The sequence below is a fragment of the Acanthaster planci genome, linkage group LG08, assembly GCF_054643075.1.
Source record: "Acanthaster planci isolate LZ-2023a linkage group LG08, COTS_SCS, whole genome shotgun sequence".
In the NCBI taxonomy this organism is placed as follows: Eukaryota; Metazoa; Echinodermata; class Asteroidea; order Valvatida; family Acanthasteridae; genus Acanthaster; species Acanthaster planci.
Window position 1 is genome coordinate 13,227,647 of NC_141784.1, and position 27,207 is coordinate 13,254,853.

The 27,207-nt window shown below is 42.5% G+C and overlaps 1 protein-coding gene across 5 annotated transcripts in view; it reads right to left on the reverse strand.

Moving 5' to 3' along the window:
* The window catches only part of LOC110977382 (atrial natriuretic peptide receptor 1-like), a 275,377-nt gene that overhangs the window by 39,163 nt on the left and 209,007 nt on the right, over positions 1 to 27,207 (reverse strand). For all 5 annotated transcript variants that reach the window (XM_022231463.2, XM_022231460.2, XM_022231461.2 and 2 more), the window contains exons 4-11: positions 27,043 to 27,137; positions 18,123 to 18,267; positions 17,597 to 17,672; positions 11,390 to 11,513; positions 7,175 to 7,240; positions 5,073 to 5,150; positions 4,331 to 4,435; positions 252 to 323 (exon numbers count right to left, since the gene is read on the reverse strand). In XM_022231463.2, coding sequence (XP_022087155.1) covers positions 252 to 323; positions 4,331 to 4,435; positions 5,073 to 5,150; positions 7,175 to 7,240; positions 11,390 to 11,513; positions 17,597 to 17,672; positions 18,123 to 18,267; positions 27,043 to 27,137 — 761 coding nt within the window. The remainder of the gene's footprint in view (positions 1 to 251; positions 324 to 4,330; positions 4,436 to 5,072; positions 5,151 to 7,174; positions 7,241 to 11,389; positions 11,514 to 17,596; positions 17,673 to 18,122; positions 18,268 to 27,042; positions 27,138 to 27,207) is intronic.

Sequence of the window (27,207 nt, forward strand, 5' to 3'; positions counted from 1 at the left end):
TAGCGGCCTTGCAAAAGTTTCCATCAGAACTGAAATTTAAATCAAGGCGTCAGCAAATCTTAACCCAGCGTTTTGTAAGCTGCTAATTTAGATAAACCCTTTGAGTACTTACTTCTCTTCGGACAGTTGTGAGGAAAGGAGGTCATTTTAACAAGAGAGAATTAAAGGCAGTTGCTAAAAGATTAATTCATTCCATTTAATTAATCCCCTCTTGCTCAAGATTAATTGTTAATTTCTTACAACGGTCTCACCTTGACTATGTCATACAACAGCGAATACTTGAACATTTCATCCAATTCGATGGAGTCATTTTCCAAAATATCCTACAAAACAAAGGAGAAAACGTCACAGGTTATAACCAGTGATTATACCAACATCCTTAAAAGAGACCACTCATGTTAGACAATGCTGCATAGAATAAGACAAGACCCTATATCGTTTCGTGAACTCATAATAATTCAACATAACACACCTTAAAGGGCCCAGTCTCGTCAATCATTATTTCTTCATTTTCACATACAGGTATTATTGCTGAAAGGTTTCGGAATACAAATCAGATTCCTTCAGCTATGTACACACACGCCTGATGATACTAGGTCTCGCCTAGTATCATCAATACACACGTACGTCTTTTACCAACTCTTCCCTGGAACGCATTTATACCTCATGTATTCGTATGATCCATGCATACCGGCGCATGAATTCTGATAAAGGGTCTCGCCTCTTATCATCAGATATGTCGATGCATTTTTTCTTGCATTCTATCTATTGGAATGTAAAATCGGTCTCTTTCTACTCTGCATACATTAGTTGATGATACAGGCCTCGCTAAGGGCGGATCCATGATCATCAGAAAGGGGGTGCAAACTTGGAGGGTCAAATGCGATCGTACAGTGCGAAGCCCTTAGTCACAATGTAAATGTAATGGAGCCCATTTAAACTTCATTGCCGTGAATTTATGGATTGAAAGAGCGCTTCGTTGAACGACTTTTAAGAAATCGCTCAATCGCCATGAGTGAGATGCAATGATATGGAAGTTCAACTTGGTCTGCATGGTCGCACGAGTAGGCCCATTGGGACATTCGCCGGTTCGACAATCTCCGCAGTAGATTGCTTATTCACAAATTAAAGCCGGCCTATTTCAAATAAAGCAAACACCGCTGATAAACTTGACTGTAGTGCGATAGTTTTAAGTACAGATCGATGCACGGTCTCGCGATGGGTCGAGATCTTTCTTGAAGCGTACATGTGTGTGCGTACGACTGAGGATTATGACAATACGTTTATCCATGTTGACATACAACGCGATCACACAGCGCGATTTTGGTTAGTTGATCGGGTTCAAACCGTTGCTTTTGTTTGATTTGTTTCCACATTTCTTTTATTCTGCAATATTTTGCTCTCAACCTTTCTACGTTGGTAAAAGAGATTCATGTCGAAAAATAAACTAAATAGGGATCTTCAGAGATGAGATTGGAGGAAGATAGGTTTTGAGATGTCCATCTACAGACCATGAGACAGTGGCATTCGTGTTTGCCAAATCATGAAGGAACCCTTAGAATACCTGTTGCATGTTGTTCTCCATCATCTTTTAACAGTAAACCCAAGACACTCCAAATTCCAAAAGAGACTGTTCAAATTAAACTGAAATAGGCAAAACTCCTGACAAATCTCACCCCTGCTTCATAATTAACAGGGCTATTGCTGTGCCGCTTCAACGGCCTTTTAAAAGCACGAGGCGAAATAACGAAATTCCGTGAGTGTATGGCATGACCTCTCTCCCCTCAATTTCTAGAGTTCAAAAAACCTCTCATATTAGATTAACAAAAAATCGACGAAACCTCGAAAATCCACCTACCGATTTGGGTGCACTTTAAATTTGAGTTTCCTTTTCGATTTGTTAATAGTCTCCGTCAACAAATATTATCGATGTGAAATGAGTAAATATTGATAATGGTTGGGACCACTTTTGAGCGTTTGCTCTGTTAATAGGAACACGTGTTGAATTATTAAAAGCTGCTAACAAACATTCTGATCTCAAGAGGGCGTGTTTCACGAACCCATTCTGACAATCGTGTTTTCAATATTCAGCTGCAGGCAGTACAAAATCTTTAACGGCATCACGGATTTTTAAAACTCTATGCCCCGCTCCTTTACAGTGTATTCTGTCTGGAGAACATAAACACGTGCTACCTGTTCGTATAAGCAAAGATTAAAGACTTTTCGCATGCAACTTCAAGCAGGCCTGAACGGAACTAATGCGTGCCAGGAATCACTCGGTGAAAATTGTTACTCTGCGAACTCAATTATCCCGTCATTTAAAACTCCTTTCAGTATCGTGATGGTCGGTAGGCTTTCCATCGTCGTGTCCAAACAGGCAGAAACGACTCCCCCCAACCAACGAAAACAAAATCATTAACCGGTACCAGAATGCATTCCTGCTGGCCCCTAATCTAATAGAAGAATCCCCCTACCTGCAAGCATAGGAAAGAAAACCAGGCAAAGTCATATCCGGCACTGGGGTAAAACGTCGTAGAGGCGCGGGAATAACCGTCCACCGTGGAAAAAAGCCATCAAATTACATAATACAGGCATATAATCATGTCTTGATCTCCTTCGATTGTTAAAGTCTTCAATTTGGGCAAAATTGATTGGAAGTCCAGGAAGACTCTTTCAAGATCTCTTTCCAGGCCAAGGGTAAAGATTTTCTCGAAAGGCCCCTGCAGATAGGACCCATTCAATATTAAACTCGTATCCGTCGTTCGTGTTCATGCGCATGATTATCCTTTGTAATAGCGAACACGCGCACGATTGGAACAAATACGAGAGCACGTAAGACGGGAAACGACAATAGGAAAAGAGAACATGTCTTGCATTCGCAGAAATTCATCTGCAGTTGGAACGTTAAGCTTAAGCATTGTTGAAAGCGCAGGTATCTCATATCGAAATAACAGTCTCCTACTCAATCTTCAAGCACAGTGCGACTCCCCGCCAACCCCCCCCCCCCCGAACTCTTCAAAGTCTCAGATAAGGTTCATTTCTGTTCAGTTCAACTTCAGTTTTGGGCAGAAGCCTTTATCTTTCGTTGTAACGTGGATATGTTGCCGACGAAGAAGAAAGTCTGGAAATATACAAATGAGCCCTGGCGCCAGCCGAGGATTAGCATGAAAGTGCGATGTCTTGTCGTCTACCTCGAAAAATTGCAGAGGTCCGATTCCTTACGTTCCGATGCTGGTGGCATGCCCGTGGCATCTACTGCAAAATGTTTGCATATTCCTGCGAAAATTGAAAATGCCACGGGGAAACATTCCAAATACATATGAGCTCCAGGTAAGAGCATGCTGGTATTACACAAATTAATCTCACAAGTTTGAGCCAAATGCCATCTTTTGTACACAACAAAATACATGCATATAGTTTAAGGCAACTGTCTTTTTCTTCAAACAAAAGAACGCTTTTAGTAAAGCAAGGGATTACATCTAATACTGTTTCACACTCAATTCACGTGCCTTAAGTATTTCATAAACTCAATTTTGCAGGCCTAACTTATCTTAGTAACTTAATAATTACGCAAGCAACTACGTTAAAAGAATGTTTAGCTTCATGTCAATACCGCAGAGTTCATTGGAGGCTGCCGCATTTACTTGCTCAAAAATTTTCTCTGAATCCTATGCCATCTGCAATCTCCAAACCCCCTTCAATCAGAAAAGAAGAAAAGAAAAAATCTAATCGCATGTGCACGAAGGGATGAATGTAGACAAGTTTATTTTTGTCTATGCATCTCAAGAACGCAAGGCATGGTTCCCATGAATCACACCTCCGAAAGGAAACGTGATGAGGGAGAAATTCCTAAACAAGGGACGGCGTAGAAAACCCCGTGCGTCCGTCCCATGAAAGAGACTAACATTTTGTCAATGTTTGATAGTGTGTTGTGTCGCAGCAACGTGCAAACATTTTGGGGAATGGGGGGGGGTGGGTCTGACCATAGAGCGGTCTAACATCTAAGAGGTTTAATATGCTGCCTCTTCCTACAGACCATTAAGCACGACGCTGTATAGAATGGTTAGCGGGTAATGGATGAATGTGAGGGAGAATATATATGGAAAAATCGCAATAATGGTGAAACCATTGGGTCGGCTGCACAATAACTGGCACCCGACGGTTGCTTTTTAACAACTTTTCCGTTACCGGAGGATTCTTAGGTGTGAAGTGATCACTCGTCCAGGTGCCTCCACATGCCGCACTGTAGGAAAACAATCCGAGGCTGGTCACGCTAGTGACTACATAATACACGGCAGCTTTCATTTGATCAGTCTGGGACCCAACTCACCTGCAAACTGCCCTTGGGACAGTACTCCGTCATCACGCTGATGTTTGGTGGGTCAATGCAGGCCCCGATAAATTTCGTCACGTGATCGTGCGAGATGTCCCGCATCTGAAAGTGCGTCAGTTGAAGATTGAGATTGGATCGGTTTTTGATAATTCATGGTAACAAAGTAACATAAAGAAATGCAGGAAACAGAAGAAAGAATATAAAGATAAAAGTAGCACATAGTCTGTAACGCATTTCCCTCAGCCACTAAATGATTCGTAATGATGTTTACTTGGATTCCACTACCAGGGCACAAGAATGATTTTCCTTTCCTCTGTCTTGCAAAATCCGGTAAAAATAATCCCCACAGTTCTCTTTAAACAGCTACAAATAGCAACACAAGTAGAATGAGAGAATAACCGCTGAATTAATGTATACAATTCCACAAATAGGGGTCCAAAAGTACCTACGGGCAAACCAAGGCTGCGGATAAACTAATGGGAACTGTACCCGACATTATGCATTGATAACGAAACCACCTTTCGACCAATTTAGCAATAAACAAGGGCCGACACGTTCATCCCGTTTAAATCCTACTTTGAGTATCCCCGGGCCGCTGTCGCTATTTGCACACAACAGGTCCTTGAAGAGTGACTTAAGGCTCACTCCATGCATTTCCCCTTTCGTCGGATTTTGGAAAGTTTCTTGAGGCGGGTTCTCCTCTTTTTTTTTCTCTCCCTTGACTGTGAGGCCAACTTACATGCTTGAAGTCAATCAAAACGTTTCGTGTGAGCTCCACTCGGAGTCTATTGACCTTCTTGATGGCTATGATGTTTCCCTGCGGGTCAAAGGAGAAACTGGGTCAACAGATACAAGTCCTCGGACGCTCCTCCTTCTTTTGTCCAGAACCGAAATGTTTCTCCGTTGCAATTAACGGGAATGCAAAGAGGAAGACTGAAAATGCGTTATTACGTGTCTAGTAAGCCGGTGGGTTAAATTATTTCTGAAATTTGGTATTTTACGACAAACCTTCTCAGTTTTCGGCAGCAATAAAGGTTCTGGTGATGCATTCAAATATGTGAAAGTCTAAATCTGTAGGTCAATTTCCTTTTTACACAGATGATTATTTCCTGAAGATATTTATACATTAATATAAAAACTATAACTGGCTCTATACACAAACCACGCGGAAGATGCTATTTTTTTCAATTTTGTTTTGAAATGAACATTATTTACTTTCCTGGAGATGCTAACAAATTTTATGCATTATCATTCAAGAGACGGAAAATCCCAAGTCGTGTCTGCCTTTCAGTAATATATCGACAGCCTGTCCCCGTGAGCGTGCAGTAACGAGACAGAACGGGGCGACCACTTACCGCCGAATCGATTGAACAAACAGAAAAAAAGCGGCAATGCAAATAGTTCTTGTTTTCACGACAGCCAGTTTCGGTCCGGGTCAGCCCTTGAGGTTCAGTGGAATTAATGCAGAGGTTGCTTTAACGTGTTAGGGGCATAACCATTATACATTAATTTATGGCACTCCACTTTTTAATTGCGCTCAACTGCTTGCCGTACAATCCCGCAATCCTACTAGACCCACTTCTTTGGCTTCGGAAAAAAAAAGTATATTCGTTTTCAACGTTGCGAGAAGCAGGTCGTGTGGTTAAATATTAAATTAGACAGAGTGAGGTCAGCAAGCGCTAACGCGAATCCCAGGTCTCTATCACACGAAGCACTTGATGGTTTCAATTGCCCAACAGATAAGCAATGCGTCTCCAGTGGTGTGGCTGATAGGAAAGGACAATCGCTGAGAATCGGCGAAGTGAACGGGACGGGCACAACTGCACACGGCCAAAATGGCGTTCGTGTTTCGCGACCTCAACAAAAAGGTTAAGATTTACATTTGCACTATATTCTCCCTACAGGGTTGGCGGCGAAAATTGTTGGTGACCAGTGCTGTGACAATATACTTAGTGAGATCACATTTTCGAAATAATATTGACGATGCCTGATCAAGCATAGTCTTGAGGGAATCCCGCGGAATTGACAATCCAAGATGTATGTGATAAAAAGTCTACAGAAGATTCTTGTTTCATTGCAACACAAAGTAGAACATGTAAATAATAAAACGAGTCGAACACGGGTAGGTTGGCATTCTCAAGTTCTTATCTGATTGTCACGAACACTTATCTTTCTCCATATATATCGTACAGGAAAATTAATCTTCGAATCTGAATGGCAGGGAAAACCCTAGTCCTTGTGTTGTTAAGATCTTTCAATGAATACTCCGTGAGAGAGCATCCTGAAGCTTGAAGGATAAAACGTCTACCCCGTGAATACAAGGACAGTTTAGTTTCAAATCGTTTCTATTCTAAGCATTTTTGACAGAAAAAGAACACGTGATAGATTTCAATGAAATGTGGGAAAGCTGGTATTCTGGGTGCAATTGTTTAGTGCATATCTTAATTTTCAAATCAATTTATTTGGGGATAAAATGTTTGGGTACTCACAGTTTTAGTTGAGGAACATTGTCTTATTAAGTTGAAATCTGAATTTTCAAGACTGAGAACGCCGTTCGCACGTCACGCGATATGGGGAACGCAAGTTTAATACGTCAACAATATTCAGATTGGGTATCCTTCTGCATTCTCACCAATGTGAAAGATGCCTTTGTGCACAGCTTTTTTTTTTACATGTGAGCTTGTCATTGGATCGAGAGTCTTTGAAGAATTCAGTTTAAATTGTAATATTTAAACAAGTCGGTACCCCAGGTTTTATCACCGTTGCCCAATCACAAATAGTTGATAAATACCCTCTTTTCGCGCAATTCAAGACAAAAGGATCCAACAACCTCGATCTCACCTTGTAGTAACCTGTAACCGTAAATATTTGCTGGTTGCCTCCCCATACGCTTTGTCCAGACTCGCCCTGAGAAGAAAATGGAAAGTATTCAGTTACTTGTATTAAGGGCTTTTCTGACTGTTGATGAATTCACCACACAGTGGACAAGTGGAATTTCTGCGAGCATGACAGACGATAGAAATTATGTTAAATTCCCACCATTCCACAGTTTCAGTATTTATGGTGGGTCATACAATTTTAAATGAATTTCCAGGGATAACAATACCATCGTAAGCCATAACTCCTGCTTCGCTTCATCTGCTTTCGAAGAATTCTGGACAAAAGTGTAAGTGTGTCGAACCCTGGATGATGTTACCAAACTCTGAATAGAGCGGCAACTTCCCTACACCGGTACCCTTTGAAGTAAAGCTCGGTATCGAGTGCCATACACTTGCGTATCGACCGTTCAAACTGGCCGCACGGAATCTCGTTGCCTTGACAACTCGAAGGCGGTTGCTATTCTTGTCTTAGTGTGGAGGGGATACATTGTCGCCGAGACACTAACCTATAGATGTTGGCCAACCCAGAGGGGCCGCACAGATGACTGCACAACATAATATTCATTTCGCGGATATTTTCGTCAGCATAATGCTTTATAACCGGAGCCAGAATAATGAGTTACTTCACGAAGCGACTCGGAGGTAAGGTATCCTGTTTCGGGGGCTCAGGGCAGGTCGTAATTGGTCAGCATATCCTTCAAAATCCTCAACTGATCTGATCAAGCCGCTGCAACACAGCATGGACGAGTCATTTCAATTCTGCAGGATGAACAGGGAGTGTACTGTTTTATTTTAATTCAGACATCTTAGATTTGCATGGGGACGTTCTGCATAGACAGCGTATATATAGGCCTAAAGGCGTTCACAGTGAACAGGCCTACAGTCGAACTGAAATTTTGGAACCATCTTGACAATATAGTAACAGCGAAGGAGTGCGCTGCAACAAGTCACTGCCAAGACAAGGGGGCCCTTTATCTCTTTTTGACTTGAGGAGTTTCATTGAAAAAAAAAGAAAAACATGGGTTCTTTCCTTGAAGTCACCCATTCACACACAACAGGGTGGACGCACACGTCTGGAGACCCCGAGCGTAAATTTCCTTGATGATAATAAATTTGAGCAACGTGAGATATGCCCTGCGATAAATGCATCGGCCTGAACAATCGGCGGTTTGCGGCTCCTTCGTTAGCGGGCATCAATGCTCATTTCCGAATGCCGCGGCCACGAGATTCTGTCTCTCAATGAGCGAGGCTCATCAACCTCGTCTGCATCAGCAGCGTGGAGGCGCACAAGGCGGTGGGTGCAGCGGCGGTTCGGCTACCGTTACGACAGGCATGGTTCGGTGAGGCCTGCCAGACGGCTGTTTCAGGCACAGCCGTACGGATATTGATTTACCAGCAATCGCGCATTTCTGCGGGTCTGAAATTACAGACGCGCCGCGATAGACAGCTGGCGGCGGGCTGTGGAATTATGAATCAGGGCCTAGATGGCCGCATCGACAATCAATGGTGTGATGGCTAGGCGAACCGATTATGGCCCTGTGTTACCCATATCTCTGTCCGTAATGCCTCATTCACGAACTAGAAAATGCTAAAAACTAAAAAGATAAACACATAGACTGCAAATAAAAAATATAAATTATTTATAGACACTTTGCAGTCCACCCTTACGTCAAAATTTACAATCCATCAATTTTTCTTTATTCCCACTTGAACGGCCTTGGGATTTACGAATCGATTTTTTTTAATTAAGCAACTTTTGAAAGAAATAATTGCAACCAGAAACGAACGAAAAAGTTTTAGTCCATTTATGGTCCCTCTATATGTGCCGTCATAAATTAATGCACTAATGGAGGCATTAAAGCGCCACTGTTAGACACGAGAACGAGGAGACAACCGTAACAAAGCGTGTGGGTTATCATTTTCATAGCCAATCGCCACTCAAAAATATGTGCAAAAGAACAGTGAGGTTATTCAACACCAGGATCTTTATTGAAACTGCCATTGACTGCGTTTATAATGAAACCTCTCCTCTGTTTTGTGGTTTTGTCGCTTAAAATCTAAAAGGAACATGGCCAACATCGCAAAGTCTCTCCCCTGGGCATTGCTTCGTTCAGTTGGAGCGCACACCCGCTGCGTTTAAGAATTCAAATCCCAAGTCGTGTGAATCAGATAACATGCAACCCAAGATGGGCAACAGTGACGTAAAGAAAGTAATTCTACACCATGACGTTTTCAAGAAGACATTGACACATTAGGGTGACATTTCCAGGTCAACTACTGTGGAGCTGGGCGATGAAATGTTTCAGCTAGATAAAGGTGTTCAGATTTTCAACAAAAAAATACCACGTGCACAGACACATCGCCCGATGCGGAGAATTGCTCGGCCTTATGATAGCTTTGTGCCGCGATTCGAAGAACCCTAGTTCAGATGTACAGACGACTCCCGGAATCACGGCTGTTATTTCAGGTGACCAATAATCGCACTGGCCGCTGAGACCAAGCAGTGGAGGGAACGTGAACTTCATACACGAAATTCCTGTCATGCATGGCGGCCAAGACTTCAGAACTATGCCAGGCACGGCAGATGGGTTCTGATGGATCAGATTTAACGGCTCGCCTAATTGAAAATGACTTCAAAGGGGATTCTTGCCTTGCTAGGATATTATTGAATGGTCGGGCGAATCAAATTCCGACGCCCTAGAATGCAAAGTGACATAAATTTCTTTTCCATCTTGTACAATTGTGTTTTGTACAACAATCCGTATCCAGCTGTTAAGATATAGGCTATGGTGGTCGTATTCCAATCTGCGTCGTGCTTGTTTATCATTCATTGATAAGCATGAGCATCGGCTGAAGTAAATTTTGTTTCCCATTCCAATAACGAACCAAGTGATCCAAACTGCTTTCTTCCTCACTTGTATGACTATGCTTCAGAAGTACACGGCGCCGAGGTTGTACTTATAAGCACATTTTACTGACCTTAGTTGAATTGTGGTTTCGCTGTAATAAATACGTGTCAATAGTATCATTGCTCATTGCTTGCTTCCTGAATTAACGCGAGTGGGACCTCTTGCGTGTGTCCCAATTGGTAGGAATTAATGAACCTGACAACATTTCAGGATTGATGACTGCAATTCTCGAACGGCCGATACAGCATAGGCGTGCTAGTTCCTAGTGACACTAACGAAACCTCTTTCATGCCAGCAATCCCACATCTTCGAGTTAATCAAGTGTCCGGAGTTACACTCCCGCCCACGCTGGCTGCGGGCAAGCGCCCTCTTGAGCGACAGTATTATGAACGAGAAGTTTGTTGGGCGACCTCGGCTGGAAACCAGACTTTCACTATATTGATCCGCGTGGAATGTCATCAGGGCAACGACACACTCTGAGCGGGTTCTAAGAGTCTACGGGCCCATTTACACAGAGTGGTAAAGAAACACTGCTCGGTAAAATATCGAATGCATTGGTTTCCTGAGAGCGACCACAACCACACGATAATGAGCCGAAAACTTTAAAACCTGAGCGATTTTTTGCAAAGAGACAGCGCTGCGAATGCGGTGCGTTCTGGCCAATCATCGGTCTCCTTAGCCGTAACGACTGACAGGCATGGTTAAGGCCCACGTCGTGTCTTGGATTTTTCCTGTGTGCAATACTGTCACCGTGGAGAGTCAGTGATGCGTATGCGGAGTTTCTTCGCTTTGTGTGTGTAAATTTGAAATATGGCGCTGCATAGCGTTTTCTCTCACCGCATTTGGTTACCGTTCATCTGTGTAAATGGGGTCTAAATTGATGCATTGAGACTGCCCTACCCTACTTGTGAATTGGTTCTGAGCATTTTGTGGGTCATCTTATTTGGCGGAGATGTATTATTAAAAACATATGGGAGATTTTATAGGAAAAAAATCTTGCATTTTTTAAACTAAGGCAACCTGGGTGTTTCCAAGCATTAAAGTTAGATTAGAGCAAGTTTGTCTTCAAAAAACTGACAGCTTTTTTCTAATTCCCAAAAGACTTTTTAACAATAAGTGGTGGTAACTGATCGAGTCGCGTACTGCAAAGAAAGGTTGACTGTACTATTAGAAATCTCCACATTCAGTTTAAGGAATGATCCAATAAGAATCATATGCAGTCCACGCAAGTCCTCCTGACCGGGGCCCGTTTTGGGGGGCTAACCTACCGAAGCCAGACTGACTCTGCTGCCGGTGAGTTTGCGCTGTTTGTCCATCTTGTTGTTGAAAGTGATGTCTTCCCACTTGATCTTCCACACCATGTTGGCCAACTCCATTTCAAGTCTGTACTTTCTGGAAACAATAAAGCGAAAAGACAGCTTGTTGTTACATATGTACAAGTACAGCATTCAAGAAAGACCCCTCCTGACAATACGGGCATTTCACAATACTGCGCCCCCACGAGTTTGCAACGCTTGACCAGTCACAGCGTGCAACATCTGTCTACCCAATGCACGTTTGAACAGGGTCTACAGGTTTCGCGCCTTGTCAATGGTCAGCGCGTTGCAAACTCTTGGAGGCGCACTATTGTCAATCGCCGGTATTGTTGATTTTTTTTATGGATTTATGTTGAGTACCGTCCTGCCAAGAACACAAAATAAGAGAATCAATGGTTCATGAGTTACACTGGAGAAGGATACAAAATTCGGACAAGTTGGCAACTCTTTTGGCATTGAAGGTTGCGGTGTGTGCTGCGTCATTGCACTGCATTCTGCGCAATGTGGGGTTCACATTCAACTGGTGGAGTTATGGGGCATGTGTCCATGGGCAAGACACGTTGCTTTCAACTGTTCCTCCCCAGCTCAGAGGTTGAATGAGCACCTGCAACTAAGGCGTTTGATTTGGCTCTTTGCTGACGGATGCATACTTAAGGCGGTAAGCTACATAGGATCATACCATTGTAAATGGCGAGCTACATCACCTGTCTTTTTGTTGAAAGACAGAATCTGTGTGACCTCCTAACATATTTATCACTTTTATTTCTATCGGGCAGTGCAGAATGCAGTTTGCTTCGCACTACAACATCCTCGCAATTGATCTTGAATGATTTATTTTGTAAACCACTCGAAACGAAAAGGGCAGCGTTGATTTCCCACAGGACGCCTTTACTGCGAACAAGGGAAAGCAAAAAAGGCTTCCTGTCATCTCCCATATGTCCAAGGATAACTTCATTTGATACAGCAGAAGTCGAAGTACCAGACAGCAGATTGCGGCTTGGGCGCTGTCATTAATTTATTTTATCGAGGCAGTCACGGCAATAATTGCAAGCAAAGAAGAAGCGTATCAAGTTCTACAACAACACTGGACATTGAAATGGCTGGCATATACAAAACGATCCGGAAGTAACCGAAACCAGGAGTATCTCGACAAAGTGGCATCGCTTGGCGATGTATCTGCATGATATTGAGAGATGCAGATATTGTACGCAAGCTCCCAATGCAATCGAGCCGTAAAGGAAGAACATTTTAGGCCTAAAAACAAAACTGTGGTACCCTCACACGTCCAACCCCCAATATCTGAAAATCTACACCCTTTTTGCTTGAAAAATACCTAATACCTAAGTTAGTACTCCCACCATGCATAGCTTCAAGTCTGATCAATGGAGGGCATTAACAAACCTCCACAATGTTACAAATAGGTATATAAGCAACGTACTGCGCCCAGTTACAACAAATAACCACATGTACCGCTGTCATATTAGCAAAAAAGGTATGGGTGAACCCATCCCCCGAAAACCCTTAACAGACCCTCCAGATTTTTTTAATGTTTGGAATAATAATGAAAGTGTCACCGTCGTGCACATTAATTTCGCACTTTCCTTGGAGATATAATGAGAATGAAGGTATGTATCCTCAACTTCTGGGTGGCATCATGATTCTGGTACACCCTGATATAGTCTGAGCGAGTGTAATGACGGAAATATTATACTCAACGTCTCCGGGAACGAAGAGACTTGCAAATCAAACTGTTGGGATTAGTTTCCTAGGTTCTTATAGAGAGTACGGCAAATCGTGCGCAATTTCAGATGACACAAGAACAAACGCCACGCACAGCCTCGGCTAATAGTTGGCTTTTACATTTGCGGCACGTTCAAAGTTACTTATCTCGCCATCACATCGATGTCTGTAAAGTGGGTAGGTTCTCAACTATCACTGGGAAATCGAAATTTTCACATCAAGCACAGCATTTTGCGGGGCCATCAAACGGTTTTTAACTTTGATCCGGCTCGCGATTGTTTTGATAAGTTATACACATGTGTTGACAACGCAGGGAATCGAACACATTAACAAGTACTGCAGGGAAGCAAAAACAACTTCTTCATGATTATCTTAGAAGTCTTCAATGATTAAAATCAGCCTGTGATTCATTCACAGCATGCATACAATACGCATGGTTTCAATTCCTGTTTATTTCGCCTTGTCTTAAGTTATAGCTGACATAAACTCGCTACTTTTGGGGGAAGGAACACCGCGTAAGCGTGGTGAGCCAGTTATTTTAAGTTTCAGATCTTTTTTCCTTGTGCCATTTTTCTACAAATCAGTGCTACACTGACATGAAAAAATTGCTATTCCCATGAGAAAGTGCCAAAATTCGGGGAGACAAAATGCAGCAGGTCGGATTTGGTACGGTTATTCATTTTAAATACGACGCACAAAAATTGCCAAGCATATGCCATCACTCAAAAATGGTGTAAAATTTCACCGCAGTCTTTAATTGGCATCCACTCCAGTTGACAACCCGCCAATCCCCGGCTAACCTGAACCTCTGTTTATCCGTGAAAAATCACAAAGTGCACCCACCAGATGTCGGCTGAGTGTTTTCGATAGGTACGCGGTTACCGGCTGAAGTACAGGTCTGGCCTGGTGAAGTATCCGACGTTCATTAGCCTCTCGTCTATTTCCGCTATGGCTTCGGATTCGTACACATTCCCGAGATGCGGAGAAGTGCAAGTACTTCACCAAAGCTCTCAGATAAGCCGTATCATGTGAATGTCCAATGAATAATTCAGTGATGAAGATGCAAGCAGACCTCTTCACCAACTTAAGCCAACAGGCCATCATTCTTCACTGAGCCAGGGAAATTATAATGGAGTTGACAGATGTATTTTCATTTCTAGAAAGTATCTGACATTCGAAGACTTTAATTTAATTTCGCATTTACTTTGAAGTCCCCGGTTTTGAATAAAACTACCATGTGTGGTTCATGGCAAAAATATTTCGGTGTTTCCTGTTGACAGAAACCTGCGAGACTGATAAGAGTGTCGCTGTGTGTGCGGACCTTACAGCCGTCGTGTTTGAAAGCAACATCCATTACGTTGGCATCAAGCGGTCAAAAACATTCTCATCACTCATGGACTAAGAATGGCCAACAAAACTTGCAGACATTTTCGTCACTCGAAACCGAGATCCTCAACATCACGAATCTGCAGGTAAATGCTTACCCCACTCAGAGGCGGGCTGGGATGCTGCGTGCCGCCGCAAGAGAGCGCTCTTTTAATGAACCGATTCCAGCGTGTTTTCTAATGAAACCTGTTCCACTGCAACACGACTACTCATTAACTCAGTACTCTAACAAGAATAAATTGTGAACGGGATGAATGAAAAAAACCCGTCTTGATGCCATATATACTTCGCAAACTATCTCATGGTTGGCTCGATGGGCGATGAAATAGATATCACGTATATTGAATCACCGAATCTGCGCGGATATCACTGAAGTTTCCGAGGACAGATCAAGAGGAGTAATGGGGCCATAGCCTCGTAAAGGAGAAAAAAAAAATGGCGAATAATGCGAGAAAGGCGATATTTTAGGTCGTTTTCATTTCCCTTCCTTCCAAAAGCGGGTTAAAAAGCCCATAAAATATAGCCACCTCTCCAAGAAAGGCCAGTCAACGATGAATGTGAAAATTCAAATTTATGGACCCTCAAACACTTTGCCCTCCCCCAAACTTTTGGTTTTGGATCTGCCTTTCCCCGCGATCGTCTGTTTCTCGTTCACAACCCTTTAGCCTCCTTCACTCAATGTAAGCCTCCATGTCACTCACGTGCTGACACAAATCTGTAGCAAGTCTGCACACGTGCAATGGCTTCTCAGGTGTAGCAATGTTGATTGATTGTTTAATGGAAATTCGTAACGGTGATACCCCTTCCATTACGCAGGATCAAACATCGAGAAGAAACGTACGTGCCAGTGTTGCTCAATGACTACAGAATAAAACCGTGTATTCACGATGTGGTCCGAGCGAGATGTTGAACACAAAATGAGCAACGGCCAATAGGCATTGAAGTGTTACATCTTCTGTTTGTCAGAGTACATGTATACTCATGAAGCCCAACACACGATTCGTTAATATGATCATGCAAATCATGCATTATGCAAATGCATAGAGCGTGAGAAGGATGGAAATATTCAAGACAAGTTTTGGGCCAAAACAAAGAGTAAAGCTTTTCTAACCGGGAGCTCTTAGCTTGAGACCATATCCGTGTTTGCCCCATCTAATGGGCAACCAGCAGAGGCCAAACCAGATTTCGAAGGATAACCGTCAGGCACGACCCACAAACATGACCACTGTCATCTCTTTGCAATTTAAACCCCGGGAAAACTTCAACCTTCATTTCGATCACGAAGCCGTCCCCGGACGATCCCTCTCCTTTTATAGCTTGGAAAGTTTAATTGGACAGGTTGGTTGGACAGCGACAACGAACAAGCCATCGAACGAAAGAGTCACGAGTCACTTATGTCCAACCCAACAGGATCACCCCGGGGTCAGATTTAAATTTGAGTCAAGGATTTCACTTTTTTCTAAAGACATGCTGGACAGAAGGCAAAACATGTACCTCTTCGAATGAATAAATATCAGTCTCTTCCGGAAAAAGGGAGAAACCTTCCGTTGACCTTTCTCCCTTGACAAAAACATGCATTTTTTAATGACGGCTATGATTGTCAAGTCGTTACAATGGAAACCTGGTATAGAAACCCATAACGACTAGTTGCTCCATTGCCTAATACAGAGGCTTCGAGTAAAAAAGGCCAACCAAGCGGGCATAACAAGTCCAGCTACTGCACAGCGTGTCCCCCCAAAATGAAACCGCCACCCCCATAAAGCATTCATTTTCTCCCAAACTAATGGCCAAAAAACAAATTAAAGGTACTGAATTAAAGTTTAGAGTGTTTTCTACACATAGTGAAAATTTTACTTGAAGCTCACTTTGCGTCGCAGAGATATGTTCATTTTCATAATAGTTCAGTTTTTTGTTCTGCCCAATGGAAGTTTAAGCAGGTTACCTAATTGGGCTTGGAAGAATTCACTTCGGAATCGGGAATAATCGATTCCAAAAATGCTGGAATCGCCCAACACTAGTTACCTTGCGAGTGTATGCAATCACAAAAATAAACCGTAACTTGTCACACAGCTGTTTTTGGTTCTTGACTTCTTTGCAGTTTCTTTTTACTTCTGAACTTGATGAAACTGATGATTATTTCAAGAACGCAGTGGTTGTTCAATACGCGCGTTTCACAACAGCGCGCTTCCAAGAGGTTGCAACACGTTGACCAATTACAAAATCACGACCCAATGCACGTTTGGAAAGGGTCGACAGATTTCGCGCTCTGTGATTGCTCAATGCGTTGCAAACTCTTGGAGGCGCACTATTGTGAATCGCCCGTATCAATTGTGCAGTTTTAGAGTTTTAATGAGTTTTTTTCAGAAAAAACACCGTAGTTAAACTTTTCCAATTTACCTCTGTCAGTCTGTAACAAGGTGATGACATTATTTACTTCTGTAACATTGACACTTTTTCAGAATCATCATTTCAGAATCCTGTTAGTTTGAAGTTTTACCTAACTTAACAGAACCCTGTTCAATTAAGTATTCTTCATCTGTTGGCCTTTCCCAACGATCTCATATATTAAACGGTGCTAAATGGCGCGAGCACTTTATATGCTGTGGTAAATTTCACTTGACAGGACCAAAAAGCTGTTGTCCTAAGTTATCGATTTTATTTCCACAGGGCATCGTCAGATTTAAGTGAAATCTTCAGTTTCGAAAACAATGCATATTAAGCTTGAGCTTGAAAACAAAACAACACTTTCCAACGATTATTTTGGGAAAAATGAGTATTACTTTGGATTGTACAGGTCAATGACTTTATACTGTGCTATTTCTACGACAACACTTCAATTTTTGACAAGCAATTGCTGACGATTTACTGATATATCCAGGAGTGAGGTACTATTTTTCTAAGTATATGGTACTATTTTTCACAAGAGGGCGCTTCTCATACCTTTGGGTAGAAACCATCGATATTTTTGTCACGTTAAAATGGTTCATTTGTACTGTGCCTCATTTCTCACACTCAAATAACACCTTGACTCACCTGACAACATAGATGATGATTATAGCGGCTACAATGATGACGACTACCATGGATATCATCATTATCATGACTGTGACTGTTTGATGAAACAAGAAGAGTTTAAAGTTATATAGTAACCAATATAACAGTGGCTTTCCTGGATTCTACGAAGGCTAACAAATGTAAATAAAACCCTGGATAAAGTTGAAAAGGACCAAATTCGTTGAAATCAAACGGAACCCTCAGTGGACGAAATCTTTCACAAGAAAATCAAAGTTGCCTACAAAACCAGCGAACTAAAAAGAGCCGAATTCATGGCCTATTACTGTTAGAAAAACAAAGTTTCAATCGAATCCTTATTGACTGAATGCAACATTGAACTTTTGCTCGAGAGCACACTTTCCCTATCAGTTCATGTCTCAAATAAAAAACTCCGAGAAACAATTTCCATTATTTCTCCTGACTGACAGCACGTTTGTGATTTTCTCCCAAGAGTATTTCTTCTCAATCTCAACAGCAGCTTCCATCTCAACGGAGGTTTACTTACAACCAGTGTCATCCTCTTCGATACAGAATTCCCCCTTGAAGCCGCAGTCTGGTACATCTTTGGGCGGAGTTTTACCGGGCCAGTCGATGACTACGCCCGGCACGGGTGTGTATTTTTTAGCTACGCCGTCATAATGACCAGCAACCTATACAATAGAACAAAAATGAAACAGGCGTAATCAAGTTACTTCCACACAGTTTCTACGATACCCTGCTTCTGCAGTCCTGTAACACTCAATAGTGTGGTTATTGGCATATAAATTAGTTTGGGGCAAACAATCCTCTATGAAAATCCATTTTATCAGTTAACTCATGTGTCAGTAAAACAGTTTTACGTTCTGAGAGTACGTTTGAAGGACTTCGCCAAAGGGATTACAAAGCACGGTCCGAACACTGATAAACAAAGCATCATAATGATAATAACGAATAATTGACATGTAACAAAGATTGTTGGAACAGTTCGCATTGTATTACATCCTTCAGAGAAACTACTATGATCATCGATGTTCAATCAAACACGGCTACGTCGTGAACTTGCTTAATTTTAACGGATAAAAATGTAAAGGAAATTAAACTGAAAGTTACGAGATGCCGATAAAAGGTTGAAGAATCGAAGGCCTGCAAATATTAATGTAACGTTTCTATGCTCCTTCAAAATCATTTTTATGACTAGGTTTGTTATTGCTTACAATGAGCAAATCATATTCATGCACAACAAAAGATAAACCAACTTGACTCTACTTCATGTTTACTCTGAATTGATGACTTAATGCAAATATATCAGACACAAGATACTTCCAGACCGACATCAGCGGCCGCAAGCACATAATCTCATGAAAGGTGCTATTTTGTGTACCACGCACAAACCGCTTTCTTTATTCGGCGCATTTGTCGGCACGACAGAAAACTAGTTCGGCAAACCGTTGAAACATCACAATTCGTCGCGCACACCATTTTTTTTTTTTTTTTTTTTTTGCTGTCGGGGGATTCGATTACTTCCCTCGCTCTTACCCAAGGTGACGTCACAAGTTTAGACGAGCACGCGGCAATCTTTGGTAGGAACGAGCGATCTCGGGCAACTTGAGGTGCTCTAACCAGGCCCCCCCCCAAAGTCATGCTGCCAATACATTCAAACTGTCGACATCCTCACATACATTTCAGGCCTTTCTTGCATAGAACTTACTTGACTTGTGCCACGTTGCCACAACAAACAGCGACTTTGAAGAGTACCGCGAAAGAAAATATGTTTCCTCTGCTTTTATCTATTCAAATAAATATGGAGGCGTCCCAATCGAACGCAGTGTTATTTGTCTTCAGAGCTCAACTTTAAAAAGTTGAAAAGTTTTTTTTTTTTCTGTTCATGCCAAGATGCGAATCCTGAATGTAGATTACGTCATTGAGGAGAAAACAGAGAAAACGAGGGGGACCCTCGCCCAGTGTTCGTAGTGGATAAACCCTTGTGCATGCCAAACAATGCATGTAACCATGGTTTGGCATGCACAAGGGTTTATCCATTATATGTTCATTACTTGAACAGATAAAACCAGAGAAAACAAACATGTTTTCTTTGGAAGTGCTCTTTGAATTTCTGAACAATTTCCAATGGTGTCAACTTTCCTCGACAAGCCGCCATGTTTCGCTCGCGCTGTATTGTGGGTAGACGGGTAGGGGTACTTCCTACAGTGAAAGGCTCCGCGGGTTGGTTTAATATTTTGGCCAGGCCCGAATAAACACGAGAGTTCAAGGGAGTGTCAAATCCAAAGCAGTCACACTTACATGTATGGGTAAGCGCGGGGGAGATATACAATCGAACTTCGTATCTAAAGTAAACACTGACCCTGTGGCGCCCTTGATTGGTGGTAGCGGTTTATCATTCTATACACGTGGCGTCAGTAACTTAATTCAGGTTGGAGAGATACTGACGTGGCAATAATTACACCAAGTCGGAGGATATTATTCAAATCCCTTGACACATGGTTTAGAAGGGGCGATGTAGTGCGCCATCAAAGAGATTCTAGCAGTGCATTATGGGAAACAGGAGCTCCCGCGCGCAGAACAGTATTCCTCACGGTCCACAAGGACTCGGCATGTTCCCTTTTTTGGACGCATATGAATAAGTTGGAATGTTTGTTTGAGAACGAGGACGTGCTTATTTACTGTACATACCAATTTATGTACGCGTTGTACCGTAGATTATAATACAGAATGGACACGATATAGAGTAAGGAGGTTGTCAACCATGACAACGAAAAGATGCATCTTGGCTTTAGCCACACGATAATGAAAATCGCTAATGACTTAGAAACGTTTGAGCTCCATAACCAACGACCGTAAGGGAGATCTAAGTTTCAACGTCTCTGCATTAGGAAGGAGCGAAACACCTTTAAATAAGAAGCTTCGGGAATTCCAACTGTTAAATTCCCAAAGTGAAATAAAGGCTTGCGTTCATTTACGTCACACACTCAGCAACAGTTAGACCACCGCATTTTACGCACTTGCGAAGCTTTACTGGCAACACCTTTCAGCGCTCAACCACGGTCTTTGCAAGTCTGCATATTTTTCTTTAGTCTGTGGGCACGGAACAAAACTCATAATTGATAGCGACTGGTCTGGTGTTCGCTTACACATATACGTGATGCCAATTGATAGATAAACAGAGTCTGTGTGCATAATGACGCCCTACAGTAAACAAAATCAAGTAATAATACTCGGTGATTACGTAAACACAAACAGTTAGCTGCCAGCACGGCCATTCTTTTTTGACATGTTGACAAGAGGCGCAAGTACACACGAGCTTGGACCGGCACGCGGGCGTGGGCTGCTGTACTTTCGTTTTGAAGACTGCAGAGCTAGGCGATGATAAAGCCTTTCACCAGGTTAAGCTGCGGACGCTGTGAGTGACTGACAGACTTGTCCGTAATGGAGGTCTGCCTTTATCACATCACACAAATTGGTATAACGCCAGTGGCTGTTGACTTGTGAATACCCGTGATAATGGATGATTAGTCCTTTCTATTCTTGAGTTTGATATGAAATATGCTTAGGGACCCAGTATACGCAACGTACATTGTAAACCTTTATAAAGCCCCTACGCGCTGAAAGTAAGTGGGCCGATGTGATTCGAACAACAATATACCTCGTCCAAATCATTATTCCGTAAGAGCTGTTGGGTTAACCAAGGATGAGCTATGGGCTAACATTGATACTCGTTCTGTTAAAGTGTAGCTGCAATGAATTTTTCTTCGACACAATTTTTCTGCATATTTGTACTTTTCTTTAATGTATGAAAACTTTTACACACTCCTATTTGCTCAAATGCATTGAAAAGTTCACATTTATTAGCAATCAAAATTGAGGGCGCTGTTGCTGTGAAGTCATTTGAGGAAGACATGGTTCGGTGCATAGGTATTTCTATACAAAATGTGAACCCAGAATTCACTGACTAAAAACATTTCTGAGAGCGGAACTGATGGTTTCCTACTGCTATGCCCATAAACAACAATGAATCAGCAAAGAAGAAAAAACTCAGTCCAGGAAAATCTGTAAAAAGCAGGGCTTTCTTTGTGTACAAACATATGTAACATTGAGGCTTCTTCCTGAGATGAAATCACAGTTTTGCTCATGAATATGGAAATATTCATTAGCATAAAACTGAAACATTAAAATACCCTTGGAAATAGTGAAACCAAAGTTTAAAATAAGGTTTACTGCGGTACAAAGGTGCATTTTACAGGTTTGCAATCAAAAACATTTATTGCAGCTACCCCTTTAGCAACGAGGGGTGGTTCGTTTACGCTTACCTACGCTTACGTGGGGTTCTGTCAAATTTTGGGGCAATTTCAACTTCCCTTGCTTCTTGTCAAAAGTTGCACATCATATACAAATTTTACCAACCGCATTACATATTTGTAAGCAAAGTGGATAACGTTTGGAAGGATAATATGGATCGGAGATTAGCACCAAAGAAACGAAGCTCTGCGATTTGTCCAACATTGGCATTTTTATTCACCCAGAGACGGCTGACTCACGCGAAAATCGCCGTGACTACCCACAACTCTTGTATTCCCATTCTTTACTTTTATACTTGGTCTTATTTTTACACGATGAGGCTCGAGTAAATGCAGGTAAAATGGTCTTACTTCCAAGACTGGCCATGCATAAGGAAATGTGGTTCGCTGCCGCCTGGTCCCTAAGCACTTTTTTCTTTTAAATTGAAAACGCACGATCCAGACTCCTTCATCTGCTCGATCGCCAAGGCCATTGGCAACTGTCCATTTCCCACCATCTCGCTCGACCCATTACTGGCATGATACTGCTCCACTCGTGAATTGGCTTCTATCTCCAGCTCTCTCCATCAGACCACGTCTTTTCGAAGGACGGCATGAGAAGACGGTGAAAGACCATTTGACAACAATGGATCTGATTATACATGTACTTCACGACAGCCTTGGGGGAAAAACAATGGACAAAATCGTCTTATGGTGGAGCGGGCACAACACAACTTAGATCTTGACGTGAGAACTGAGGGTTGCTAAATCGGTGTGCACCACGGAAATAAAAACTCAATCCATAACTGGGAGATAGTCGAACCAAAATACCCCCGCTTAATAATAAGAAACCTTTGAGGCATTCATGCAGGTCTGTGTCACGGTACATTTAGTTGATACATGTGACCAAAAATCTGCGAAAAAAAGAGTAGAGGCGGCACCACCATGCACTGCCAACCAGTACCAACGCTCATAAAAAGGACTTATCTTAATTTTAAAAATCTACGTCATGGTATTATCACGCCAGAAATGGACAGAGAGTGGACCGAAGAGTATGATGACGCAAAATTTAATCTGTGTCTTTTTGCATTCAGATGACCACTGATTCAGTACTATTGGTGCAACTGTATAAATGAGAAATGTGAAGAAGGAAACGCCGATTCAATCCCACCAGATTATTTTCCGTAGGACTCCCGAAGGCTTAAATGCAGGGTCCAATGAAAATGTTGACACCTTTTTGATCTGCATTACGAATCGTACTCAGCCCACTGTACCGCCCACAGCAAACACTGTCGCTCATATTGCTGGGTAATCAGCTGTGAAGTTCGTACAATAAGTAGTCCCAGGCCAACTTGTTATACCTTCAAGCCAGCTAAGCACGGCAGTAGGTGCTATTTCTAACACCTAAAAAGTCGTTAAAAAAGGGGATAACTTTGGTCTTCCACACAAATAGCCTGAGATACAACAGGCAACCACGCACGGCCATATGCAAGAGTGTTGAACCATTCGAAAAATGGCCACAATCATTCACTGTTATTGCATGCGAAATTTTTTGCAAGTGTTCAAAAACTCTATCCAGCAAACTGCATAAAAATGCTTTAAATTGAACTATTGCATTCTAAAAAGGGGAAGTGCCAAGCCATTTCGTAATGACTTAAGGCTTCGTCTCGGTCGAATAGTTTTCATTTGGACGAGAACTCAACACGACTTTTTGTACCAAGGTGACATATAATGCAGCCAGATTGTTCCCAACACCCAACAATTTTTTTCTGTTGGAGCACAATACGACTTATCCGTGATTTGCCTGAGTGCTCTTCGGAAGTGTTTACAACCATCGCCACGTGGCAGATGCACTGAAGCCAACCCGTGAATGTGACCATTTACTTGCCGCATTTGCCTTAAAAATGAAAGCATATATTAATTGAAAGCATATGTATTGTGTCCCGCTATTCGCTATTCAGAGAACAAGTAGACGGGTGCATAATAGTATATGCTCAGAAATGGCCTACTAACTCTGATAAGTGATGTATCGTAATTTAACACGGCACAAATAACCGCGGCTGTTCACAGTACAAGGTGCCAAATCACACCTTTGCCTACTCCATACCGCAAACGCTATTTATTTGAAAGACGGGGAACTAACACGTCATCTCTTTAAGAAGCAACTCTATGGGGAATTCGGCAAGGGATGCAGCATATTTCTCAGTCTTGGATACCATAGCAGCCCAGATGACTTTTGCTACACGTATCACCCGTTTGCCCGATAATGTCTTCCATCAGTTCTGTAATCATTTGGCGAATATACCATCAGTGCAATACAAGCGACCAGGTAGGAAAATGTTGCTGTACCTAAGTGTCCTAATACAACTATGAGGACACAAACGATTGCTTGCAACTTTCGCGCGGGGAAAACGGAGTACCCAAGCTGGGGAGGCTCCGATCTCGTTGTTTGTCTTCTACTTGACTTGTCACGAAACACGCTATGGCATTTCCTCGCGAAGATCATTTGCTCTGCAGAAGGAAACTTAAGATGCAGTTCCACTGGGTTCTAGGAACAGGAAATCTCGCTGGAAATGAGATGACACAGCAGGCTCCATTCCCAGGTGGGAGTGAAGAAGATTCCATGTTTGCGCGGTAGCGCCATTACCAATCGAACTCCAGCCATACGGCCTACTGCCCGGCAATGCAGCGTCGACCAGCTCAGGTCATTACGAGCGGCGTGCCTCAACCGCTTAAACAAATTCCGCCGCGCTGGCTCGCCCGAGCCCCCTTCCCTTGTAATATTTGCTCTGCAGCGCCTTCGGATGCAGAGCGCAAACCGCCACAACGACACGTGTGAGGTTCTCCCGAAGGGAAGGTCAATCAGCGATGCCCTGATTTCAGTAATCAAACACAAACACAGCGGGGTGACAGCCCAGCAGTCTGGGTTGATTTGTGGTTGACGACTGTTTGCTCTGTCACAAAAACAATGATTTTGAAATTTCCATTACAGATCTGTTTAACTCTCTTGACACACAAAGTACGTAGGTAGCTGATGATCATCCTAAACATTCATCCTGCATTAACGAGTGATCACGTACAAGCAACTGTTATAAAAATAAATAACCATGCTGACAATAAGCACTTCTTTTTCTAACTTCCTCACAATTTAAAAAGCAAAAATGAGGTATTTCGCTTTTTAAATCAGCAGTATTTCAGGGAAAAATACAGCAGTTAAATATACAAGAACTGTTCGAACAACACTTACTTCAGAAAAGATCCGTCACGGTGGTATATTAGATGAGAATAAATACCGAAATGTTACTTTAACTATAGTCATGATTAAAAATTAAAATGAAATCATGCGTGACCATGGCAACCGTATATATGTCTATATCATTGATGCTCGCGCGTCACTGACAGGGTCCTTGGGGGACTTTACGCGCTGCATGTCAGTCACTAATAGCGAATGTCAAACCCGTTGGATCGATCGACGCAGTTATTATTAGACAACCTGACAGTGCTAAACAAGACGCGACGTGGCAATACTGAGATGCCATCCGAGTCTGCTAGGTCTATACTGCGCAGTTGCGTTGAGCGGATCCAGGTAGTCTTGGCTCTTCACTTTCAGAGTCGCAGTTTGATAAGCGAGGCACAATTTCCACGAACGAACCCGCAGTCAGTTGCCACTCGATAATATCGGCGCAAGTGGGACTTGAAATTGCCGATTGGCCATCTTAAAAAGGGAATGATGTGTAGCTAAATAAGCATTTAATTTCAAGAGCGACAACCATCGAATCGTCAAGTTGTCATGTAATTTAAAAGAAGTAGTAGTTTAATCAAACAACGGACGAGGAACGAAATGAAGTTAATTTTCCCATCTAAGGACGACAACGTGATCGAACAAAGTCCACACAGCGTAACATCAACGCTTAAGCTAACCAAACTCGAAGCTTCCTCTTTGGTCATTCAAGGACAACAGTGTGTTTGTGCTGCATGCAGAACGTGACTGATTGAAATATCGGCTTGTGGCATCTATAACACCACGCGACAACCGTTGGAACTGTGAAACACTTCATCAATGCCTAAAATCGATCCGCCAACCCATTCTTCCTCACACGCCACAGGGACATTAATTTTTTTACCCTGAAAAAAAAATGCCACGGGGAGGAAGCCGGTATGATTTCAATCAAGACGTTGTCACAAATATCTGCAAATGCAAGTGCAAATCCAACTAGGTTCTATCACTAAATACCCTCCTATAAAAAAACCTCCAAACTGCTGTAAACAAAAGCTATGAGGGGTCCACGTTCAACGCTTGGTGGCGCTGTACCCCCAGTCCATAGGATATTATTTTTGAGTTTGTACACTAAGGGGCCGTCCATTAAAGAACGGACGCACGATGGGGGAGGGGGGTTGGTGCCGTTGCGTACTCCATGCGTACAGAGGGGAAGGGGGTTCAAGTCAAAGCATACCGTCTGCAAACCGAAAATTTGCCTGTAATGAATCTTCTTCGCATCAATACTCACTCTCATACCAGAATCAGTTTTGCATACGTCGAAATTCAAACACAGTATCCTCCATACACCGTCCGCCCCACCATTTATCATCCTGTGTCAACGCCCGCTTTTAATAAACCGCATCATTACTCAGGACACAAAGACCGGTAGTGTCTTCCAGAATTGTGGAATGCGTATGCATGGAGGGGGAGGGGGTGGAGCCACTGCTTACGCCACGCGTACACAGGGGGAGGGGGTACTTTATGAACGGGCCCCTACGTCCGGGCACACGCGCGACTACAACTGCCTTGTCAGCATAACTGACAGGTGTCGGCTACCAACGAAACGATTCTGTGACTACTTGCCATTTCAAAACAATCAACCAGAATTACAAATCAGAAAGACAATGCTATTTGTTATTAGAAAATAAATCTAGACCTATATTACAAAGGAATCTTTTAAAAGGAGGGTGCCAAAGTAGTATTCCTAATCGGAAACGCTTGCCATTAATCGGGTAGTCACTAACTCGCTTTAAAACTTGTCTCGAGGTTAATACCTTTATTCCTCTAAATAACATGATATATATGTACTCAATCACACGACATGCCTGACGCATGCGTAACACAGTGAGTAAGGTCTGTGATCGCGTGCATGACATAAATATCGAAATTCCTACCGTAAAGATGCCATTTTCGATGTCGGTCATCTCAAGGAGCGAATAATCGGCCTCTCTGTCCCCATTGCTATCTATAGTCACGTTGCCCATAATTCCTATTAAAGAGAAAAATTCCCAAAACATAAAAAAGTTGAAGGGTCAGGAAAAGACAGACTGTATCTATAC